This window comes from Pezoporus flaviventris, unplaced genomic scaffold, assembly GCF_033815535.1.
Source record: "Pezoporus flaviventris isolate CSIRO_AGI_PZ_B2104156 unplaced genomic scaffold, CSIRO_AGI_Pfla_v1 ptg000002l, whole genome shotgun sequence".
NCBI classification, from domain to species: domain Eukaryota; kingdom Metazoa; phylum Chordata; class Aves; order Psittaciformes; family Psittacidae; genus Pezoporus; species Pezoporus flaviventris.
In genome coordinates this window covers 62,227,206-62,245,760 of record NW_026892550.1, presented here as the reverse complement: position 1 = coordinate 62,245,760, position 18,555 = coordinate 62,227,206, and the positions used below count along the sequence as shown (strand labels likewise).

At 39.3% G+C, this 18,555-nt stretch overlaps 1 protein-coding gene across 5 annotated transcripts in view; it reads right to left on the bottom strand.

Moving 5' to 3' along the window:
• The window catches only part of ANAPC10 (anaphase promoting complex subunit 10), a 58,182-nt gene that overhangs the window by 13,644 nt on the left and 25,983 nt on the right, over positions 1–18,555 (bottom strand). For 2 of the 5 annotated variants that reach the window (XM_061441603.1, XM_061441623.1), the window contains exon 4: positions 6,701–6,875. In XM_061441603.1, coding sequence (XP_061297587.1) covers positions 6,701–6,875 — 175 coding nt within the window. Of the gene's footprint in view, positions 1–4,665; positions 5,102–6,700; positions 6,876–14,878; positions 14,967–18,555 lie in introns of those variants that run through there. The other 3 variants (XM_061441596.1, XR_009741306.1, XR_009741305.1) reach the window with 3 other exon arrangements.

Genomic DNA, 18,555 nt, shown 5'->3' with positions numbered 1-18,555 from the left:
ATGATCTCAAAGAATTCTGATGCATTCCATTTAAGCTGCAGAGCTGGATGGTAAATTCAAGAAAAATATCCACCAAAATTATCTCCATAATTCATTCACATACCAAAACACTGTAACAGCAATGACAAGCAATTGTTCTTTCAGGTAGACCTGACAATAGCAATGAACTCTCACTTTTTGCGTTACTAATCCTGATCCATCCTGAAAACAGAAGTTACAGAAAATCCACTGGACAGTTTGAAACAAAGACACATTTATGGTTGAAAATTTCTGAACTGTTTAGGATTTCCTGAGAAGTTTACTACACTAGCTTCTAACTCTCCCTTCTCCATAGAACATAACGTGATTCAGCTGTCATTACTAGGTCCAGCCTTATCACTGTGGCACTGACTGTAGCTAGCCCGACCTCACAAGGTGGTGGTATAAACTGCCTGAGCACCTGTTTCACTTGCAACTCTTGGCTCAAGACAATTACAATTATTGCTGGCTATGGCTTTGTGAGAAGTGTGGATTTTCCAGGCAATGGCCTCCTGCCTGGAGATGTGCCTCACTGTATTAGGTGAAGCAATGATTTGTCTTCCCGACACCCTGTAGCTCTCCATGGTCCTTCAGCCTTGTGTGTAACACTTGTTACACACAATTTTGTGTAATTTTGCTTATCAGTACTGGCGATCTGGACATCTGGTGCTCTCTCTAGCGCATAAACAGATCTCATCCCTAAATCATGTTTCAATTACTTCCCTTATTAACAGAGATGAAACAAAACAAGTCTCAGAAGTAAGGCTCACTTCAGTTCTTCATCTCTCATACTTTGCTCATGCCAGATTAAGCTTACATCCTCAGGAAACTACCTACATGATAACAGTTCAGTGAACACCTAGTCTCATAGTCATGTTGGGTTACCAGCAATTAGAGCTTGAATTAGAACCCCAAGCACCCCAGTCTAGTAGTATGCCTATTTGTGAAGATGAGGGCAACCACAGAATTAGGCAGCAAGCAGTGCTTTAAGCAGGTCACTCATGTCTAAGTAACTGAACGTCTAGGCAAGAATGACCTGAATTCTAATGTACAGAGTAGCTATTAAAAAAAAAAAAAAAAAAGATCAGTAGAAGTCCAATATTCTACATTTACACGAAAAGAAGCACAGAAAATGGCATATACACAGATCCTGGAGATATACCACAAGTTAGTATTAATCACATCAGGTATCCCATGTAAAATGTAAGGTAAGGTTATCCCTCTTTTCACTAAACAGTCAGCTATGCCTTTTTGGTAAGGTAAGAGCAAGCACCAAGGCAGCAACTGAAGAGCTTCAGGTGTGCAACACAGTGTTGGCAAAAGTATTTCCCCCCCAGACTGAACTAGAATGGCAAAACCCAAAATACAGTTAAAACTTTAAAATGGAATTGCACACAGAAATTACACTGCTGCAAAATTCATCTTTAAAACAATATTGTTACCTAAAAATCTGCTTCACAGTGAAAGAGAAAACAAAAGAGAGACAGCTTCAACTTTTGGCTCTGTCAGAAATGTTTTGCTGTTCTCCATTTTAGAAACCAGGAACAGCAAATATATCTTTTGTCCCTCTCCCATCTTCTGCCTTTGTTTACACTGTGGTACTAAGAAGACAGACAAACATGACTTAATCAAAACACAGTTACTCTCATTCATTTCAACAGGAGTTACTGAATATCCTGGTCACTCAGTAACTTTCCTCTTCTTAGTGTCTATAGAAAAAATTAACCCCAGGTTAAATTTAAGAAAGGCTTTTTCACCTACACTTTGAATCAAATTTCTGTTCCATAAGGCAGAAAGTCCTAGTATGAGATCTTCCAAAAGAAGTTTTAAGCTCCCTAAATTACTACTATTTGAAGTGATTAATCAAATCACTGCAAAGTCATTACTCCTTAGAACAAATAAATCTTCCATTTTATCCCATTTATTTAAATCTTACCCTTAATCTTATACAACTCAATATTTATCAGATGTTTTATTATACAGGAGAAAAAGAGAAAGACTATTTGGCAATGACATCTTAGATGACAAATGATATAGAAAATACAGAGCAGTAATCAAGGAGTTCTATCTGCTACATAATACAGCTAATCACAGCATTTCACTCAATATATTACTAGTCTGTTATTTATCTCTTTTTATGGTACTCTAGTTTTCCAGTGAGTTCACTTAGGATTATTAACTCCTGCCTGCTTCAACAGTGAGGGACAATGCTCTAGCTACAGTGGGAATCCGTATCACACACGTTAAAACAAGATGATTCCTACCTTTCATTTCTCATCTAACCTGTAATTCTGCTTTTGATACTGCAATTAAACATATAAATTCAGGATGCACTTTTATACCTTGCCTGAAGTTAGAAAACTGCCAACTTTTCAGCCATGTTGCAACTTCCAGTTCTTTTTCTTTAATATTAGCAAGGGAAGAAAATGTAAAAAGAAAAAAAAATTGCAACATTTAAAAGGTTAAGGTGAAGTCATAATGAGGTAACACTACTAGCCAGACTACAGCACAAATTTGAAAGCCTTAAAGTATCTATAATTCAGTATGAAAAAAGACCTAACCCCATACTCTAACGAAATTAATGAGCACTAGTCCACCACCTTTAACGGAATACAAGTAAATTAAGTGCTCATCCACTTACCAGTGTGTCTTTCCAAAAAAGGAAAGCAGACTTTAGAGATAATATTCTGAGACTTAACTTGGAATTTTTATGTATTTCATTGTTGAACAAGAGAAAGTTTATGCCTTACTTGTTTTTATATCGCTGTAGTTCCTTCCATCTTCCACATTAGTCACAAGGAACTACAAATTATCAGTATTTTAAGGTATGGCCCCACTAGGCCACCAAAGATTAAAGGTGACCTCCTGACTACTTCTCTCGCTGACAGCACTATTCTCAGCATATAGCTCTTAAGAGTTTTATATTGCTTGAGAAACAAAAAACTCTGAACCCACTTGGTTCAGTTTGTCAGATAGTTGCTACTTGGTATTTGATACCGCTACAGTAATAACACAGAACTGTCCACTCTGATCTTAGTCTCCAGCTGGAGAAGCACACCAGTGCAAAGAAGGTATGTTATAGACATGGTTTGTAAAAACAAACCAGGAAATTACTTATGGGTCTGCTGGCAAAGTCCTGTGATTTGGGGCAGGGGAAAACAACCAAACCCTCCGAAACATCTTTCACATAGGTACATACCTATAGTATACTGCTCAGATCATCATTTTAGTAAAAACAGTTACTCACGAAGTGTTTAAGCTTTATTAGCCTAAAGTATTGGACATTATGGAATACAAATATACACCTTCTTACCCTCTCTAAAAACCTTTAGACTAAACAAATCACTGATTTTAATTCAATTCTAAACTTTGAATATCTTTAGTTAGTAGTCAGCTTGCTAAATGCAATGCTAAGATTGTATGTTTCTAATTGACAAGCAAAGAAGTCTTTTCAGATCATATACCTTTAAAACTTTAAAAGTTTTACAAAAGCTCTCTTTTCTATGATCAGAATTATTTAAGACCAGTTGTTCTTGCAACCAGTACACCTTACTGTTTCATATTTGGAGAAGCAAGCCAAAATACACACATAACTGCTCTTAGGTTTAGACACAGTTATAATTCTTAGCAAGCCACATTTGCGAATATCTCATTATTTTTTCTTCATCACTTTGAAGAAGCAGTCTTATTTGCTCACCATGAAGAAAAAGTATGCTTTAAGCTGGCAACAAGTTGACAACCTGTCTCTTCTTCGCATCCCCTGAAGTTAACATTTGTAAAACCACCCTGTAGGGCAAATAGGTCCATTGCCAACTTTATGTTTTTCAGAGATACAGCTCTGTATTCATTTTTACTGAGAAGCTGACAACTTGGACATACTAAAGACTAGAGATTCCTAGGGCTTGTCTCCTTCCAAAGAGCAGTCAAAGTGTGCATGTGGGGAAAAATAAAACATGATAGTTATGAATGCAAGATATTATTTAAAGGATGCAGAAGAAATTTCTTTTTCAGACTTGGCAGGAAGTGAATATGGGAGACAAGTATATGGAGCTAAAATGTTATTCCCATTTTCACTAAACCCCTGAAAATTCATGATCAGTATGAAAACAGTTCTAGTATTCCATTAGCACTATTTATATATCAGTAAGAATGTTTATTTTGTGAATTTTCACTGCAAAGGTTACTCATTCTGGCTTTTCTTTATGTTTGTAATTTTGGATCTCTAGTACACATTAGCAGTTAACTGTAATTTACAGCACTTGTTGACACCTTCCAAAGAAGCATGTGGCTAAGCAACATATAAGTTTTAACTAAATTAACATTGCAAGAAATTTCTGTTCTTGAACTTTGTCTCTGAAAAAATTGTATGCTCCATAATTTTGGTGCTTAGTCACATAGAACTGCTCTTTCAAGTTATAAGTTCACAATTCTGTGTCTGAAAAATATGAACAAGAAAAAAAAAAAGTAGCAGCTAGACACAATGCATGTGTAGTAACTTCCTGCAATAGTCTGGCAGATCAGTTTGTTTATCCCAATTCAAATACTAAGTACTATATTAAATCAGGCTACTGCCTTTGTGTATTATTTTCAGATAATCCCCTTATGATCTCATCACTTAAAAATCAGCAGGCTTCTCTAAGCACCAAAAATGTTAAAACACAAATGTACTTGCACAGATGCTAAATACCAATGCAATGTATCTACAAGTGCTATGAAACAACATAGAAAAGATTTAGAATGGCCATTGCACTTGTTTTCAAGTAGTACTAAGTATCAAAGAGCAAGACACAAACTGTAGTAATGAATTTGCATTTTGATACTGCCTTTCAGGTATGGTCATAGATCACTGTCAGCAGCAGCTGAAGGACTTAGTAGTTGTACTCTCCCTTTTAATCTGCTCCTGCTCTCATCATGATCATAACTCACCGTTCGCTCCCACAGTTCCACCACAGATTACTTGCTTCCAGCCAGTACTAAGAATATACTGATTTTAAAAGGCCAAGGATCAAACTGTTTCACAGATGCAGCTCAGTGAACAGCCATGGAAGCATCTGAAGAAGGCCAACCATGGAGATGGTCATTTCTGGCAATAAAGTAGAAACAAAATGTTGGAATGTGCAGCTTCAGACTGGATCTGCTATCGATAGAAGTACAACATCTAACTACAGCCTTAACCTCTAAAGAGCTATTTGCATCTTAACATATACTAAAAGATTGCATTAAATTCAATTTGTAAATACAGTTTCCCTTAATAACAGTAAAGCTTAACATCATCCAATTTAACACAGGTTCTTAAAACCCCCATCTATGATTTCAGAATAGCAGGATAAGTAGTCAAGCTAGATTTCAGCTTGTTCAACTACGCTATCAGGAGTAATAGAATACTTCAAAGTTTCTTTGAGTCAACTAAATCTTTGACAACTTTCCCACTTTCCTCTGTTTCAGCTCCTTTGTGCGCTGGAGGATGCTGTATCATTGTTTGATGAGCCTCCACTATTATCAGCCTCTCTTTGCTCACAGTTAACAAAAGTATTATTTTTTCTTCCTTGACTTTAGCCTGATTTATCATCAACTTTTATGGTGCTAGAGAAAGAATGGGGTTGGATCAGTAGTGAACCTTTTAAAAGTAACCCTTGTAAATCAACAGCCTCTTTCTAAAACATTTTTTTTTTAAGATAGAGACATTAGAAGAGATGTTAAATATTACTGCTCATAGCAGATGAAGCATACTTTTTCCTTGCAATGTTTGTTTGGGTTTTTTGGTTGGTTGGTTGGTTTGGTTGTGAGGTTTTTTTGGTTGTCTTTTGGTTTGGGTTTGTTTTTTTACTTTAAAATGCATTACAGAAACTCCATGCTATGAGTCTAAGATTACCTTGTATTACACATTTGAGTTCTCAGTACTTTAGAAGGTGCATTAGACCTTTACATTCATTCCCATGTTATTGTAAGATGTTGGAATATTCCTAATTTTCCCTCTGTTTTGAACAGCTACCACATTTGGATGACCTATACTCAGCATATCTATATTAATGTATATAATGTATTGAGTACTTTGGAATGGTTTGGTTTTCTTCCTGTCATTGTCACCTTTATTGCATTATTGGTCACTGGAACAGGCTCCCCAGGGAAGTGGTCATGGTACCAAGCCCATCAGACTTCAAGGAGCATCTGCACAATGCTCTTATTCATATGGTTTAGTTTTAGATAGTCCTGCAAGAAGCAGTGACTTGGACATGATGATCCTTAGGGGTCCCTTCCAATTTGAGACAGTCTATAATTGTATGATCTACTTCGCAGTTACAAAGAAGGCTAAATATATACAGTCAGTCATTAACCAGAAAAAAAAACCTGTACAACACATTATCATAAGCAATGATGGGAAAACACTACTGGTAATGTCTTTAAACCAGATAATACAAGAGCACTCAAAGACTCCAACCAAAAGTAATGCAATATTACAGACTACAATATACTGTAGCACTGATTATCTTTATTTCAAAATTGTACAAAGTATAAACATAAAGATATAATTACACAGAAGTAAAACCTGCTCTCTAAGTACCTGAATACTTAAGCAATGATGATGCCCACCAAAAAATGCCTTTATTATTTCTCATAAAGAAATCTTATCTTATGGAGCGATACATCATGAAATCAATTGTTGTACATCGAGGAAATTTACCAATAGAGCTCTCTTCCACTGGCGTGTACACTTTGATTTGTCTCATGTGAGTGTCTCTTCCATTTTGGTGATTAGCTAGAACAGCAATCTGAATCATAAACGTGCGAATAGGCTTCTTATGAGTATCTGTTAAAGGAACATGAATCCAGCCGCTTGGTTCCACTAATTCAAGTTGCTGCCAAAAAACAAGACAGAGAAGCAAAACATTCAGAAACATTTAATGTACTTAAACATGTATTAAACCCATTTAACAGTCTTACAAATCAGATTTTAGTTACTTTTTCAAATGAATTTGAAATACTACAAATTACTCATAGCTAATTTACTGATGGTATATAATTGGATACAAATAATTCAGCTGACTATAGTTGTGTTTGCTTTTACTTTCTGAATCGACTCTTCATTTTGTGCCTTAACCTCAAAATAAAAATCAATATAAAAAAATATGGACTTGCATATACATTCAAGGAAGTCAAAGCAGTACTATTTGGATCTGGTTCCATTTGGTACTTTGGTACTCTGAAGAACCCTGATCAAAGGTGACAGAAAACATGCATCTTAAATTATTTTATCTAGGCACTCTGAACTACAATATTCTAGAATGACTTACATTGGAAACTGAATCCACACAAAGTCTGGGTTTTCAGAAATTCCTAAGATTATTAGGGGACATGGGGAAGAGAAAAAGGAAGGTGACAGAGGAGAAAATACAGGATACCTCATGGGCTTTGTCTCATCTATCTGTCAAGGCAGATGCCCGACCAACTAATAATTGCTAAACAGCCATTTAATCACATTCTATGGTCTGTTTTGACTTGGCTTTTACACAAAGAGTGTAATATGATTATTTTTTTGTTTTAATTTTAATCCCACAGAAACCAATGTCAAAGCAAGCAAAGAATTGCATTTTGTTAACTCTAAACCACATCACTGACACATCAGCATGCTGAAATCAAGCTAGATGCTATGCAGAAGTGTGGTAACAACTTTTGTTTAAAGCTAGTTGCCCAACTTCAAAGCACAGTTTAAAACACATATGGAAGAGCACACAAGTAGGCGGAAGTCTTGGGGCACAGGGGAACCAACAAAAAAAAAAACAAACCAAAAACAAAAACGCCAACACAGTTGTCCACAGGGCAAGTGGATTTCACACAGCTAAGCAAATAAGTCTGCTGTTCTTCGCAGCCTAGCTCCTCTAAGATCTGTGCTTCTGAGCAGCTCAAAATTCCCATCTTTCTCCAGAAAATACTGCATGACAAACATTCTGTCAAATGCTTTGCGTTTGCTGGAGCTTTCAAAAGACCCATCTGAGATCTGCTGCTTCAGAGGCAGCAAGCACCCTGAGGGGATGGCCCAAGAAACAAGTAAAAAAAGTTTGATGACTACTTTCAAGAGGAAAAAAAAACAACCCTCCTCTCACACCTTCACCTTAAGAGAAACTAAAAACCTAAAACTCTCCACTGCTACCAGCTCTCCATTTCCAAAGCATTAAATTCACTACATGTTAGCAGCAAATCTTTTCCTTCCAGGAGCTAGACACTTCCACAAACACACAATCACTTATTTGTTGTAACTCTGTCTCTTTCAAAAAACCTATAAAATCTTTTTTTTGCATAGGAAACTTCAGGTAACAGTTGGGTTTACAAAGTGGCAGAAATGATGTACTGGTGAAGCAGCTTTACAAAGTGGAAATTTATCCCAGTGAGGTGGTAGTCATCATTTTGAACAAGTATGTTTGTTTGTGTCGTGGTTTAAGCCCAGTTGGTAACCCAGAACCAAGCAGCTGCTCACTCACTCCCCCTTAAACTACAACAGTTTGCCATCACCACAGTGAACAGAAAGGATGAGGATCCCAGTAATGTTTTATTCAACTACTACTAAGGTAAGGTGGCTATAATTTCAGAAAGAATTATAGGGTTATTGCTAATTAAACTTGTATTTCAATGTTATTCTCACAGTTTACAAACTCCAAGTTTCAGTGCTCTGATACTGGGTTTTTATGCTTGGATCAGTACCAAATGGATTAGTTAATACACTAAAATAAAGCATTGCTTTCTTAAGAGTTGACATCACTGGTTTCAGCCATATCAATTATAGTCCAGGTTTGTATGCCTCACTGGAAAAATTTTGGAGTGAAATAACGACTCCAACTCCAGAACCAAGAGAGCTACCAAAGAATCAGCAAAACTGGACTATTTGTACAAAAGGAAGTTGGATGCTTATTAACTTCACAGAGAAAATAATACTTTCTATTTTAAGGGAATTATTAGGGAATTTAAAAGTTACAAAGGCTAGTTTACTAGTAATAATAATAATGGGGGTTTTACTAGTAATAATATACTTGTACCTTTTTACATAAATTTTTGACTATGTATTTATCAGTGCTTTGCTTCATCCCTGATCAGTGGGAGGTGGTCATATGCTTTATTTACAGCAGCCCATTTCTACATGTGCCTTTCTATAGAGATGGGACAAGTAATTTCTACATCTTTAAAACACGTGACTGAGGCATTAGGTTAATTAAATTAAAACATTCCCTAGTTCCAGATGTCAAATTTGATACACTTTGAACCTGATTTTTACTATCCTTAATAACACGCAATATTTTACTGAGGGTTAGCTCCCAGAATTCACTTGCAGTTTTAAGTGTCTGCATTTCTGCAAATTGAAAAGTTCTCAAACCAGCCACTAGAACACCCAGTATGGAATAGTTATTTCAGTGCGTCACGTAAAAACACATAGTGACTAAGCACAAACTGCACACAATTCATCAAGAAGCATTCAACTCTCCTAACCATAAAGCCCCTTTTTTATTCCTGAAATCTCTGCTTCACTTGGAGTTTGTTGACTAACTTCTGTAACAGCTGAATATGAATTCTTTACTGTACAAATCCTGGACTCATCCTCAGAATAGACCCCTTTCCCCATTCCAAGCAAATAGTTGCCTCTTGAACAAAGCATGTGACGCTTGTGAAGTTGAGGCTATACTGCAACGTATTAAGCACAAGGGGTCCAAGTTAAACTTAAATGTTTGAAAAGGACCTCTTGATTTTTGCCCTAAGTAACATTAATGTACGGTGATATTTTTTTGAGGTTTTTTTTTTTTTCAATTGATGCCTATGTAGTTTAGCAAAATGATTAAAACCCACTCAACTACTGAAGTTTAAATGCAACAAAACCTAATTACTATTATCTGAACATCCACTAGAAAAGGAAGTAATATTTTGCCAGTAAACCTACACATTTTCTGTAACCAAAGGAATGGTACAAACCAGATACATACACTCCTAAATTATTCTCCTCCACATGTCATGCTCTTTCAGATGAGTGAGAAAGTTTCTTTTCCAGAGGGCCCAGGTTCTTCACCAGCGGGAAAGAATAAGACATGGGAATAGGCGGTGGTGGTACAAGACAAAATGTTGCCCACTCTTGGTTCAATGTCAGCACCCACATCCAACCATTACAATTCCTAGCAGAAGTGGGATGAAATATGCAGCTCTACTCTGCCTGAAGCATTCCCAGTGTGAACAGAATCTAAAGGAAGCTTATTGTGAAGTTTTAAGAAATTCCTATGAAGCCCATGCAAATGGCAATCTTTCAAAGCCTTGTAAACCGGTCTGGAAACTTGGGTGGATTTTTACAGGGAGGCAAAAGGCACATCCTCAACACAAAGACTGAACTATTGCCAAATTTCAAATCCTTGCTTCAGAGCTTGGGGGCACTGGAGCATCAAAGAAGGACACCAGAATATTCTCACACAAGCAAAATAGCATACTTGTCACTAGCCTTATTCTTGAAACAGAACTGCTTTGGCTGAAACTTTCAAAAAATTCAACCCAAAGCAGACATCTGGCATGGAAAAATCTGTCTGAACTGAACTTGGGCAAAAGTTACAAAGTAATTAAGAGTTAAGCCTTAAAATGGAAAGGGTCACATAACCTTAAATACAGGTGGTAGCTCTACCTATAGTAATCACTGGTTTTCAACTCCACTTCAGTTGACTTTGCTGTCGACCCTGTTCTTCAGAAGCACTAGCCACTGTATACACATATATGTATATAGATATACACACACACGTATTTCACTCCAACCCTACAGCATAAGCCCGCTATGAAAAAATATCAGATTAACTTTCCTCCTATATTTTTAACTCCTACATAGGTCATTAGGAATCAGTCACAATTAAATGGCTTCCAGGAAAGTTTTACAATCCAGCTGTGTTATTAATTACCTGAGTGAAATGAAAAATTACAAGTTTGTGTGTTTTACCAGAAAAGGTTAAAAAAAGGGGAGTAAGGGGGGAAAGAACAAAAGAAAGAGTCAATGCAAGTTCAGTATTAGTAACTCAGGACAGTTTCTGCAGCCTTAGAGTAATCTTACAATATACTAAAAGCCTAGGGTTTGTTTGCTTGGTTTGCCTTTTTTTTATATTTGCTTCTAATACTATAAATTTTGTGACAACTAGTGAACAAGAGTATAAAAGTCAAAACAAAGGAACAGAAATTAAAATGGAAAAAAATCACTCACTTGTCCTTTGCTGCTGTTACACACTCTCATCTATCTCCTCTCCTGCTTTCTTCTCTCCACTGCTTTCTTATTTTTCCTCTCCTCTGCATGCTACAGCTTTACCTATGGACATATACTCCCAACTCCAGTGATGCATGTTATTTTGAAAGCCAAAGCAGAAATAATGTTCTCAAAGAAAAATCTCCTCCCCAGCCAATTTAATAGCGCTGTTTTTTCACTTTATCTTGTAGAGTCCAGAGGTTCTACAGAATTCTGCACACATTTGGCAAGGCTGTTATTGCAACTATCGTATGTTCTACCACAGAAGATGCAAATCACACGAAGTAAAAATAATTTAACAAAAAATTATTTATCCAAAGAAGGCTTTTGTATTATACTAAATCCTACTTAAGCTGAATATTGACTTATTTTTCATACTTTGTGATATACTCTGGTGCCTTCAAAGTGGCATATAACTCAAAATGCTAATATACCATGCTTGTAAACCCAAGCCAAATTCTTTCCTACATTTACAACAGGCTAACATCTTTGAAACAATACATGATTTCTACTGCACTATGAAGATAGCTTTTGTGAAGGTACAGAAAGGAAAAAAAAAACATTAACAAAGTTTCATATTCAAGGTCATTACAAATGTATCTGAGAATGTACCTGGATCATAGAATCATAGAATAGATAGGGTTGGAAAGGACCTTAAGATCATCTAGTTCCAACCCCCCTGCCGTGGGCAGGGACACCTTACGCGAAATCGTATCACCCAAGGCCTCATCCAACCTGGTCTTGAACACCACCAGGGATGGAGCATTCACAACCTCCCTCGGCAACCCATTCCAGTGCCTCAGCACCCTAACAGGAAAGAATTTCCTCCTTATATCCAATCTAAACTTCCCCTGTTTAAGTTTTAACCCATTACCCCTTGTCCTGTCACTACAGTCTCTAACAAAGAGTCCCTGCCCCAGCATCCCTATAGGCCCCCTTCAGATACTGGAAGGCTGCTACGAGGTCTCCACGCAGCCTTCTTTTCTCCAGGCTGAACAGTCCCAACTTCCTCAGCCTGTCTTCATATGGGAGGTGCTCCAGTCCCCTGATCATCCTCGTGGCCCTTCTCTGGACTTGTTCCAACAGTTCCATGTCCTTTTTATGTTGAGGACATCAGAACCGCACACAATACTCCAGATGAGGTCTCACAAGAGCAGAGGAGAGGGGCAGGATCACCTCCTTCGACCTGCTGGTCATGCTCCTTTTGATGCAGCCCACGATACGGTTGGCTTTCTGGGCTGCAAGCGCACACTGAAGACGGCTCATGCTCATTTTCTCATCAACCAACACCCACAAGTCCTTCTCTGCAGGGCTGCTCTGAATCTCTTCTCTGCCCAACCTGTAGCTGTGCCTGGGATTGCTCCGACCCAGGTGTAGGACCTTGCACTTGGCATGGTTAAACTTCATGAGGTTGGCATCAGCCCACCTCACAAGTGTGTCAAGGTCCCTCTGGATGGCATTCCTTCCCTCCAGCCTATCAACCAAACCACACAGCTTGGTGTCATCGGCAAACTTGCTGAGGGCGCACTCCATCCCACTGTCCTTGTCAGCGACAAAGTTGTTAAACAAGAAAGGTCCCAACACCGATCCCTGAGGGACACCACTTGTTACTGGTCTCCAGCCGGACATTGAGCCATTGACGACAACTCTTTGTATGCTAGACAGGTCTCTCAGAATTCAGAAGTGTAAGTTTTTCTGTGCATATATAGGAAGAAAAAGCAGCCTGGATTCTTCTCCTGGAAAAAAAATTCCTCTTCTGCACACATGTACCAACAGAAAGCTGAGAACTACGGCTGCCATCACAGTTTCAGCATGACAGAACGTGATCCTGAGATCCTGGTACCTCAATCATCTGCACCATTAGATCAAAATGGCAACACTTATTTCCAGTGGCTGCCTCCAAAACAGGCTGTGAAACTGAACAGCATTTATTTTACTCCTACTTCTGTCACAAAGCTGCTTCTTTTTACTTTAGTGACTTTGCCATCTCTGAAATTAAAAGGCGTTACTATACTCTTCTTTACAAATATAACTTTGCTTTTCTATATGCTCTTACCATACAGTAATACAAAACCCTTAAGATTTTCAAAGCAGGTGTTCTCAATAAATAATGCATTCTTCCAAGAAGATTATAAAATTAAGTTCTAGAGGAAATAAATGTTATTTCCAGAAATGAAGTATTTATCAATACATAAACTTTCTCCAAGTTGAGTGATCAAATACGGGAAAGGCTTTTCCCTGTTTATGCATCTTTTTTTACAGCTATCCAAATATGCTTTCACAACAACTGGCAAGGAGAAAGAAGGCTGGCTAAACTTCCAGAATTCTCTTTCCATAATTGCCATGTCGTACCAGACAGCTACTAGGATTCAGAATCAGTAGACCTCTGCATAATTCCAAGTGTTGGAACTGTCAACACATGAAGTAGCAGACCTTGGGCTTCAGCCATCACTTCACTTAGGAAGGAAGAGAATCAGTTAATAGCAGTGATGCACCAGTTCCAGCAGAAAAATGAAGCACATCCAAAAGAAACTTCGCAAGTTCCAAGTGAGTCAAAGGAGGGACAGCACATTACAGCTTAAAAAGAAACACAGGAACATGCTCAAAGGACCCACTGTGAAAAGCACACTTCTTTGCTCTAACGAAGCAACGACCACCTAAGGAGGTGGCTCTGTGGTCATAATCAGCCACCTCCTTAAACAGTCAAGAAATCTAACTTCAGTCCATTAGGTAAGAGAAGGTTTCCATTCTTTCAAATAGCAGTTCCTGAAGCGCACAGCTCATCTCTCAGGAAGATTCAACTATGGATTTAGGCAGACAGAAGACTAGTTGCAGAATAAGCTATCATAGACAGTGAAATCAGCAAATACTAAAAATTCCTATCATATATAAGCTTCTTGTTTAAATGCACTGAAAGAAATAACTTCTGGGAAGACTGGGAAGGTTGAAAAATAGAAAGATCAAGGAGATTCTTACAAAAAGTTTTATGGAACCTCCTTCTTCAGCCTGTTCTGCTCCAAATTAAACCAATAAAAAATAGCCAATGCCCACGTGTTAGAAAAAGTTGCACCTGATTAAAGACAACTGAAGAAGTCAAGCTAGAAAGAGTAAAGTTTACTGTTATAGATTACCAAAATGAGTATTTGTCACAGAATATGTATCCAAGCCTGGGAAAAAAAACAGAACTCAAGTAGATCACAGAGACCCTGAAAACATACTACAAAAGTGCTCAATCAGCTAGATATACCAGGGAAACACTAAGAAAAATGACAAACTATATTTGGCAAAAAAAAATTCATGAATGTACTAAATTTGATTTGATTTTTCACAAATTAGTTTTCAACACATTTGCCAAGTTCATCTCAGAACCATTTGTACCCATAAAAATAATCAAATGCATCAAGCGTGCCAATTCAGTGCACGCAATTAAGCTGTGACTCTGTGTGTGTGTGTGTGTGTGTGTGTGTGTCCAGAATCACTAACAGTTTGTCTTTATTTCACTCATTTCTGAACTGTTGGATGAAGTGGTAAGAAGTCTTGCAAAAATTAATATTCTTTAGAAAATATTCTCTAAGGTGACAATTCTACTTTCTTAGGTTAAGCAAAAGAAACCATCATCTTGAGGCTCTTTCACTGTCAACTCCTGGTAAAAGGCAGACATCTAAACTAGAGTTATTGTTGATTCCTCCCCTATTGTAGGCTAAGACAATGTTAACCCACTCTGAGGATCACATCCTTTAAAATACATTTGGCCAAGTTTTAAATAGGCTTGACAAGTTGTTAAAGAGCAATAGACTGAGGTGCAAAATTGTTTCAACCACAGAATATCACTTAAAAAAAAACCAAACCCATGCTTAGTAAATAGCATGGAAGCATTAAAATGTAGGCTACTGTAATGCTTGGAACTAAAAATATAATGCTTCTACACAGGTATCACTGAAAACTTGCAAGTAGTTGTTACATTAGACATTCAACTGGATGGATGGAGATCTGCAGACAGATCATTAATACACTGCAAAAAAAGGTATTGAAAAACCTGTCTGAAGTCTGATCTGAAATCTGTTCAAAACATACATACCCCACCCCATCTTGACATCATTACCAACCTGAGCATCAGCACGAGTTTGTCACAGCTATCCAACAGGAACTGTAATACAAACCTGTCATTGGACATCCCCTTTAAGAATCCTCTTAGGGACACAAAAATACATTCAAAGAACTGGAATGCCTCAAAATAGTGTCATATTTAAGTCCTATATTCCTAGTGGTCCCCTACATAAGAAACAATCTTGACCTCTTCCAATTACCTTATGATTTAAAACCTAAATTCCTATGGTCACTTAAAATAATACAGGTTCCATCATAGCAAAATTACAACACCTCCAAGAATCACAGTTACAGGAAGTAAATAGGTACTCTACAAACACGCATCGGTAGGTTCCCAATATGACCAAGCAGCAAGACGTATCCTCCTTGCATGGTGGACCAAGTATTAGCATCTATGATGCTTAAATAGAGAGATTCTTACACTGCCTACCCAATGTCATGTTTGTACAGAAACAGAACATATGCTGGCCAATGTCAGCAGGTTATACCATAATGCCACCTTGTAGATCACAGAAACAGGCATGTTCCCAAAGTAAGCAGATGATGTCAATTGAACTATGATATAACCTAAATTTCACAGAATCATAGAATAGTTAGGGTTGGAAAGGACCTTAAGATCATCTAGTTCCAACCCGCCTGCCATGGGCGGGGACACCTCACACTAAACCATATCACCCAAGGCTCTGTCCAACCCGACCCTGAATACCACCAGGGACGGAGCATTCACAGCTTCTCCGGGAAAACCATTCCAGTGCCTCAGCACCCTTGCAGTTAAGAATTTCTTCCTTATATCGAATCTATACTTCCCCTGTTTAAGTTTTAACCCATTACCCCTTGACCTATCACTACAGTCCCTAACGAAAAGTCCATCTTCAGCAACCCTATAGGCCCCCTTCAGATACTGGAAGGCTGCTCCACGCAGCCTTCTTTTCTCCAGGCTGAACAGTCCCAACTTCCTCAGCCTGTCTTCATACAGGAGGTGCTCCAGTCCCCTGATCATCCTCGTGGCCCTTCTCTGGACTTGTTCCAACAGTTCCATGTCCTTTTTATGTTGAGGACATCAAAACCGCACACAATACTCCAGGTGAGGTCTCACAAGAGCAGAGGAGAGGGGCAGGATCACCTCCTTCGACCTGCTGGTCATGCTCCTTTTGACGCAGCCCACGATACGGTTGGCTTTCTGGGCTGCAAGCGCACACTGAAGACGGCTCATGCTCATTTTCCCATCAACCAACACCCCCAAGTCCTTCTCTGCAGGGCTGCTCTGAATCTCTTCTCTGCCCAACCTGTAGCTGTGCCTGGGATTGCTCCGACCCAGGTGTAGGACCTTGCACTTGGCATGGTTAAACTTCATGAGGTTGGCATCAGCCCACCTCACAAGTGTGTCAAGGTCCCTCTGGATGACATTCCTTCCCTCCAGCGTATCAACCAAACCACACAGCTTGGTGTCATCAGCAAACTTGCTGAGGGCGCGCTCCATCCCGCTGTCCATGTCAGCGAGAAAGATGTTAAACAAGACCGGTCCCAACACTGATCCCTGAGGGACACCACTCGTTACTGGTCTCCAGCCGGACATTGAGCCATTGACCACAATTCTTTGTGCGTAGCCATCCAGCCAGTTCTTTATCCACTGAGTGGTCCACCTATCAAATTGATGTCGCTCCAATTTAGAGACAAGGATGTCATGTGGGACAGTGTCGAACGCTTTGCACAAGTCCAGGTAGATGACGTCAACTGCTCTACCCCTGTCCATCAGTTCTGTAGCCCCATCACAGAAGGCCACCAAATTGGTCAGGCAGGATTTCCCCTTAGTGAAGCCATGCTGGCTGTCACCAAGCACCTTGTTGTTTTTCATATGCCTCAGAATACCTTCCAGGAGAATCTGCTCCAAGACTCTGCCAGGCACAGAGGTGAGACTGACTGGTCTGTAATTCCCTGGGTCATCCATTTTCCCTTTCTTGAATATGGGGGTTATATTTCCCTTTTTCCAGTCATCAGGATCTTCACCTGACTGCCATGATTTTTTAAATGTGATGGAGAGTGGCTTAGCAACTTCATTTGCCAGCTCCTTCAGAACCCACTGACAGATTTCATCAGGTCCCATGGACTTGTGTACATTCAGGTTCTTAAGATGGTCTCCAACCAGATCCTCTCCTACAGTGGGCACAAGGTCTTCATTCAAACAGTCCCTGCATATGCCTTCCAAGACTTGGGTGGTGTGGTCAGAGCATTTGCCAGTGAAGATAGAGGCAAAGAAGTCAGTAAGAACCTCAGCCTTCTCCAAATCCAGGGTAGCCAGTTCTCCTGATAGCTTCCGGGGGGGGGGCCTACATTGTCCCTAGTCTATCTTTTTCACTACATACCTACAGAATCCCTTCCTGTTACCTTTCACATCCCTAGCCAAGTTTAATTCTAACTGGGCCTTAGCTTTCCTAACCTGGTCCCTAGATTCATGGACAGCATCCCTCTTTTCTTCCCAGGCCGCCTGTCCTTGAATCCACCTTTTATAAGCCTCTTTTTTCCTTTGAATTTTCCTCAGCAGCTCCTTACCCATCCAAGGAGGTCTCCTGGCCCTCCTGCTGCACTTCCTTCTAGTTGGGATGCAACACTCCTGAGCTTGTAACAGGTGATCCCTGAATATCAACTGACAAGTCTTGGACCACCCTGCCCTCCAGGGCTATATCCCATTGAACCTTACTAAGCAGGCTCCTGAAGAGGCCAAAGTCTGCTCTCTTGAAGCCCAGGGCAGTGAGCTTCCACAAAATCAAGGAAGCTCCTGGATTGCTTGTGCTGGGCCGTATCATCGCCCCAACAGATATCAGGGTGGTTGAAAGTCCCCCATGGGGACAAGGGCCTGCAAGCGTGAGGCTGTTCCTATCTATCTGTAGAGTGCTCCATCCACAGAGTCCTCTTGATCAGGCAATCTGTAACAGATCCCCACAATAATGTTTCCCATCACTGTTCTCCCTTTAACCCTGACCCTCAAACTCTCTCTTGACTGCTCACTTGTCCCCAGACAGAGGTCCATACTCTCCAGCCTATCCCTAACATAAATAGCAACTCTCCCCCCCTTCGCCTGACAGGCCTGTCTTTTCTAAAGAGCCTGTAACCTTCCATTCCAACACTCCAGTTATAGGAGCCATCCCACCATGTTTCTGTAATGCCTATTATATCATAGCCCC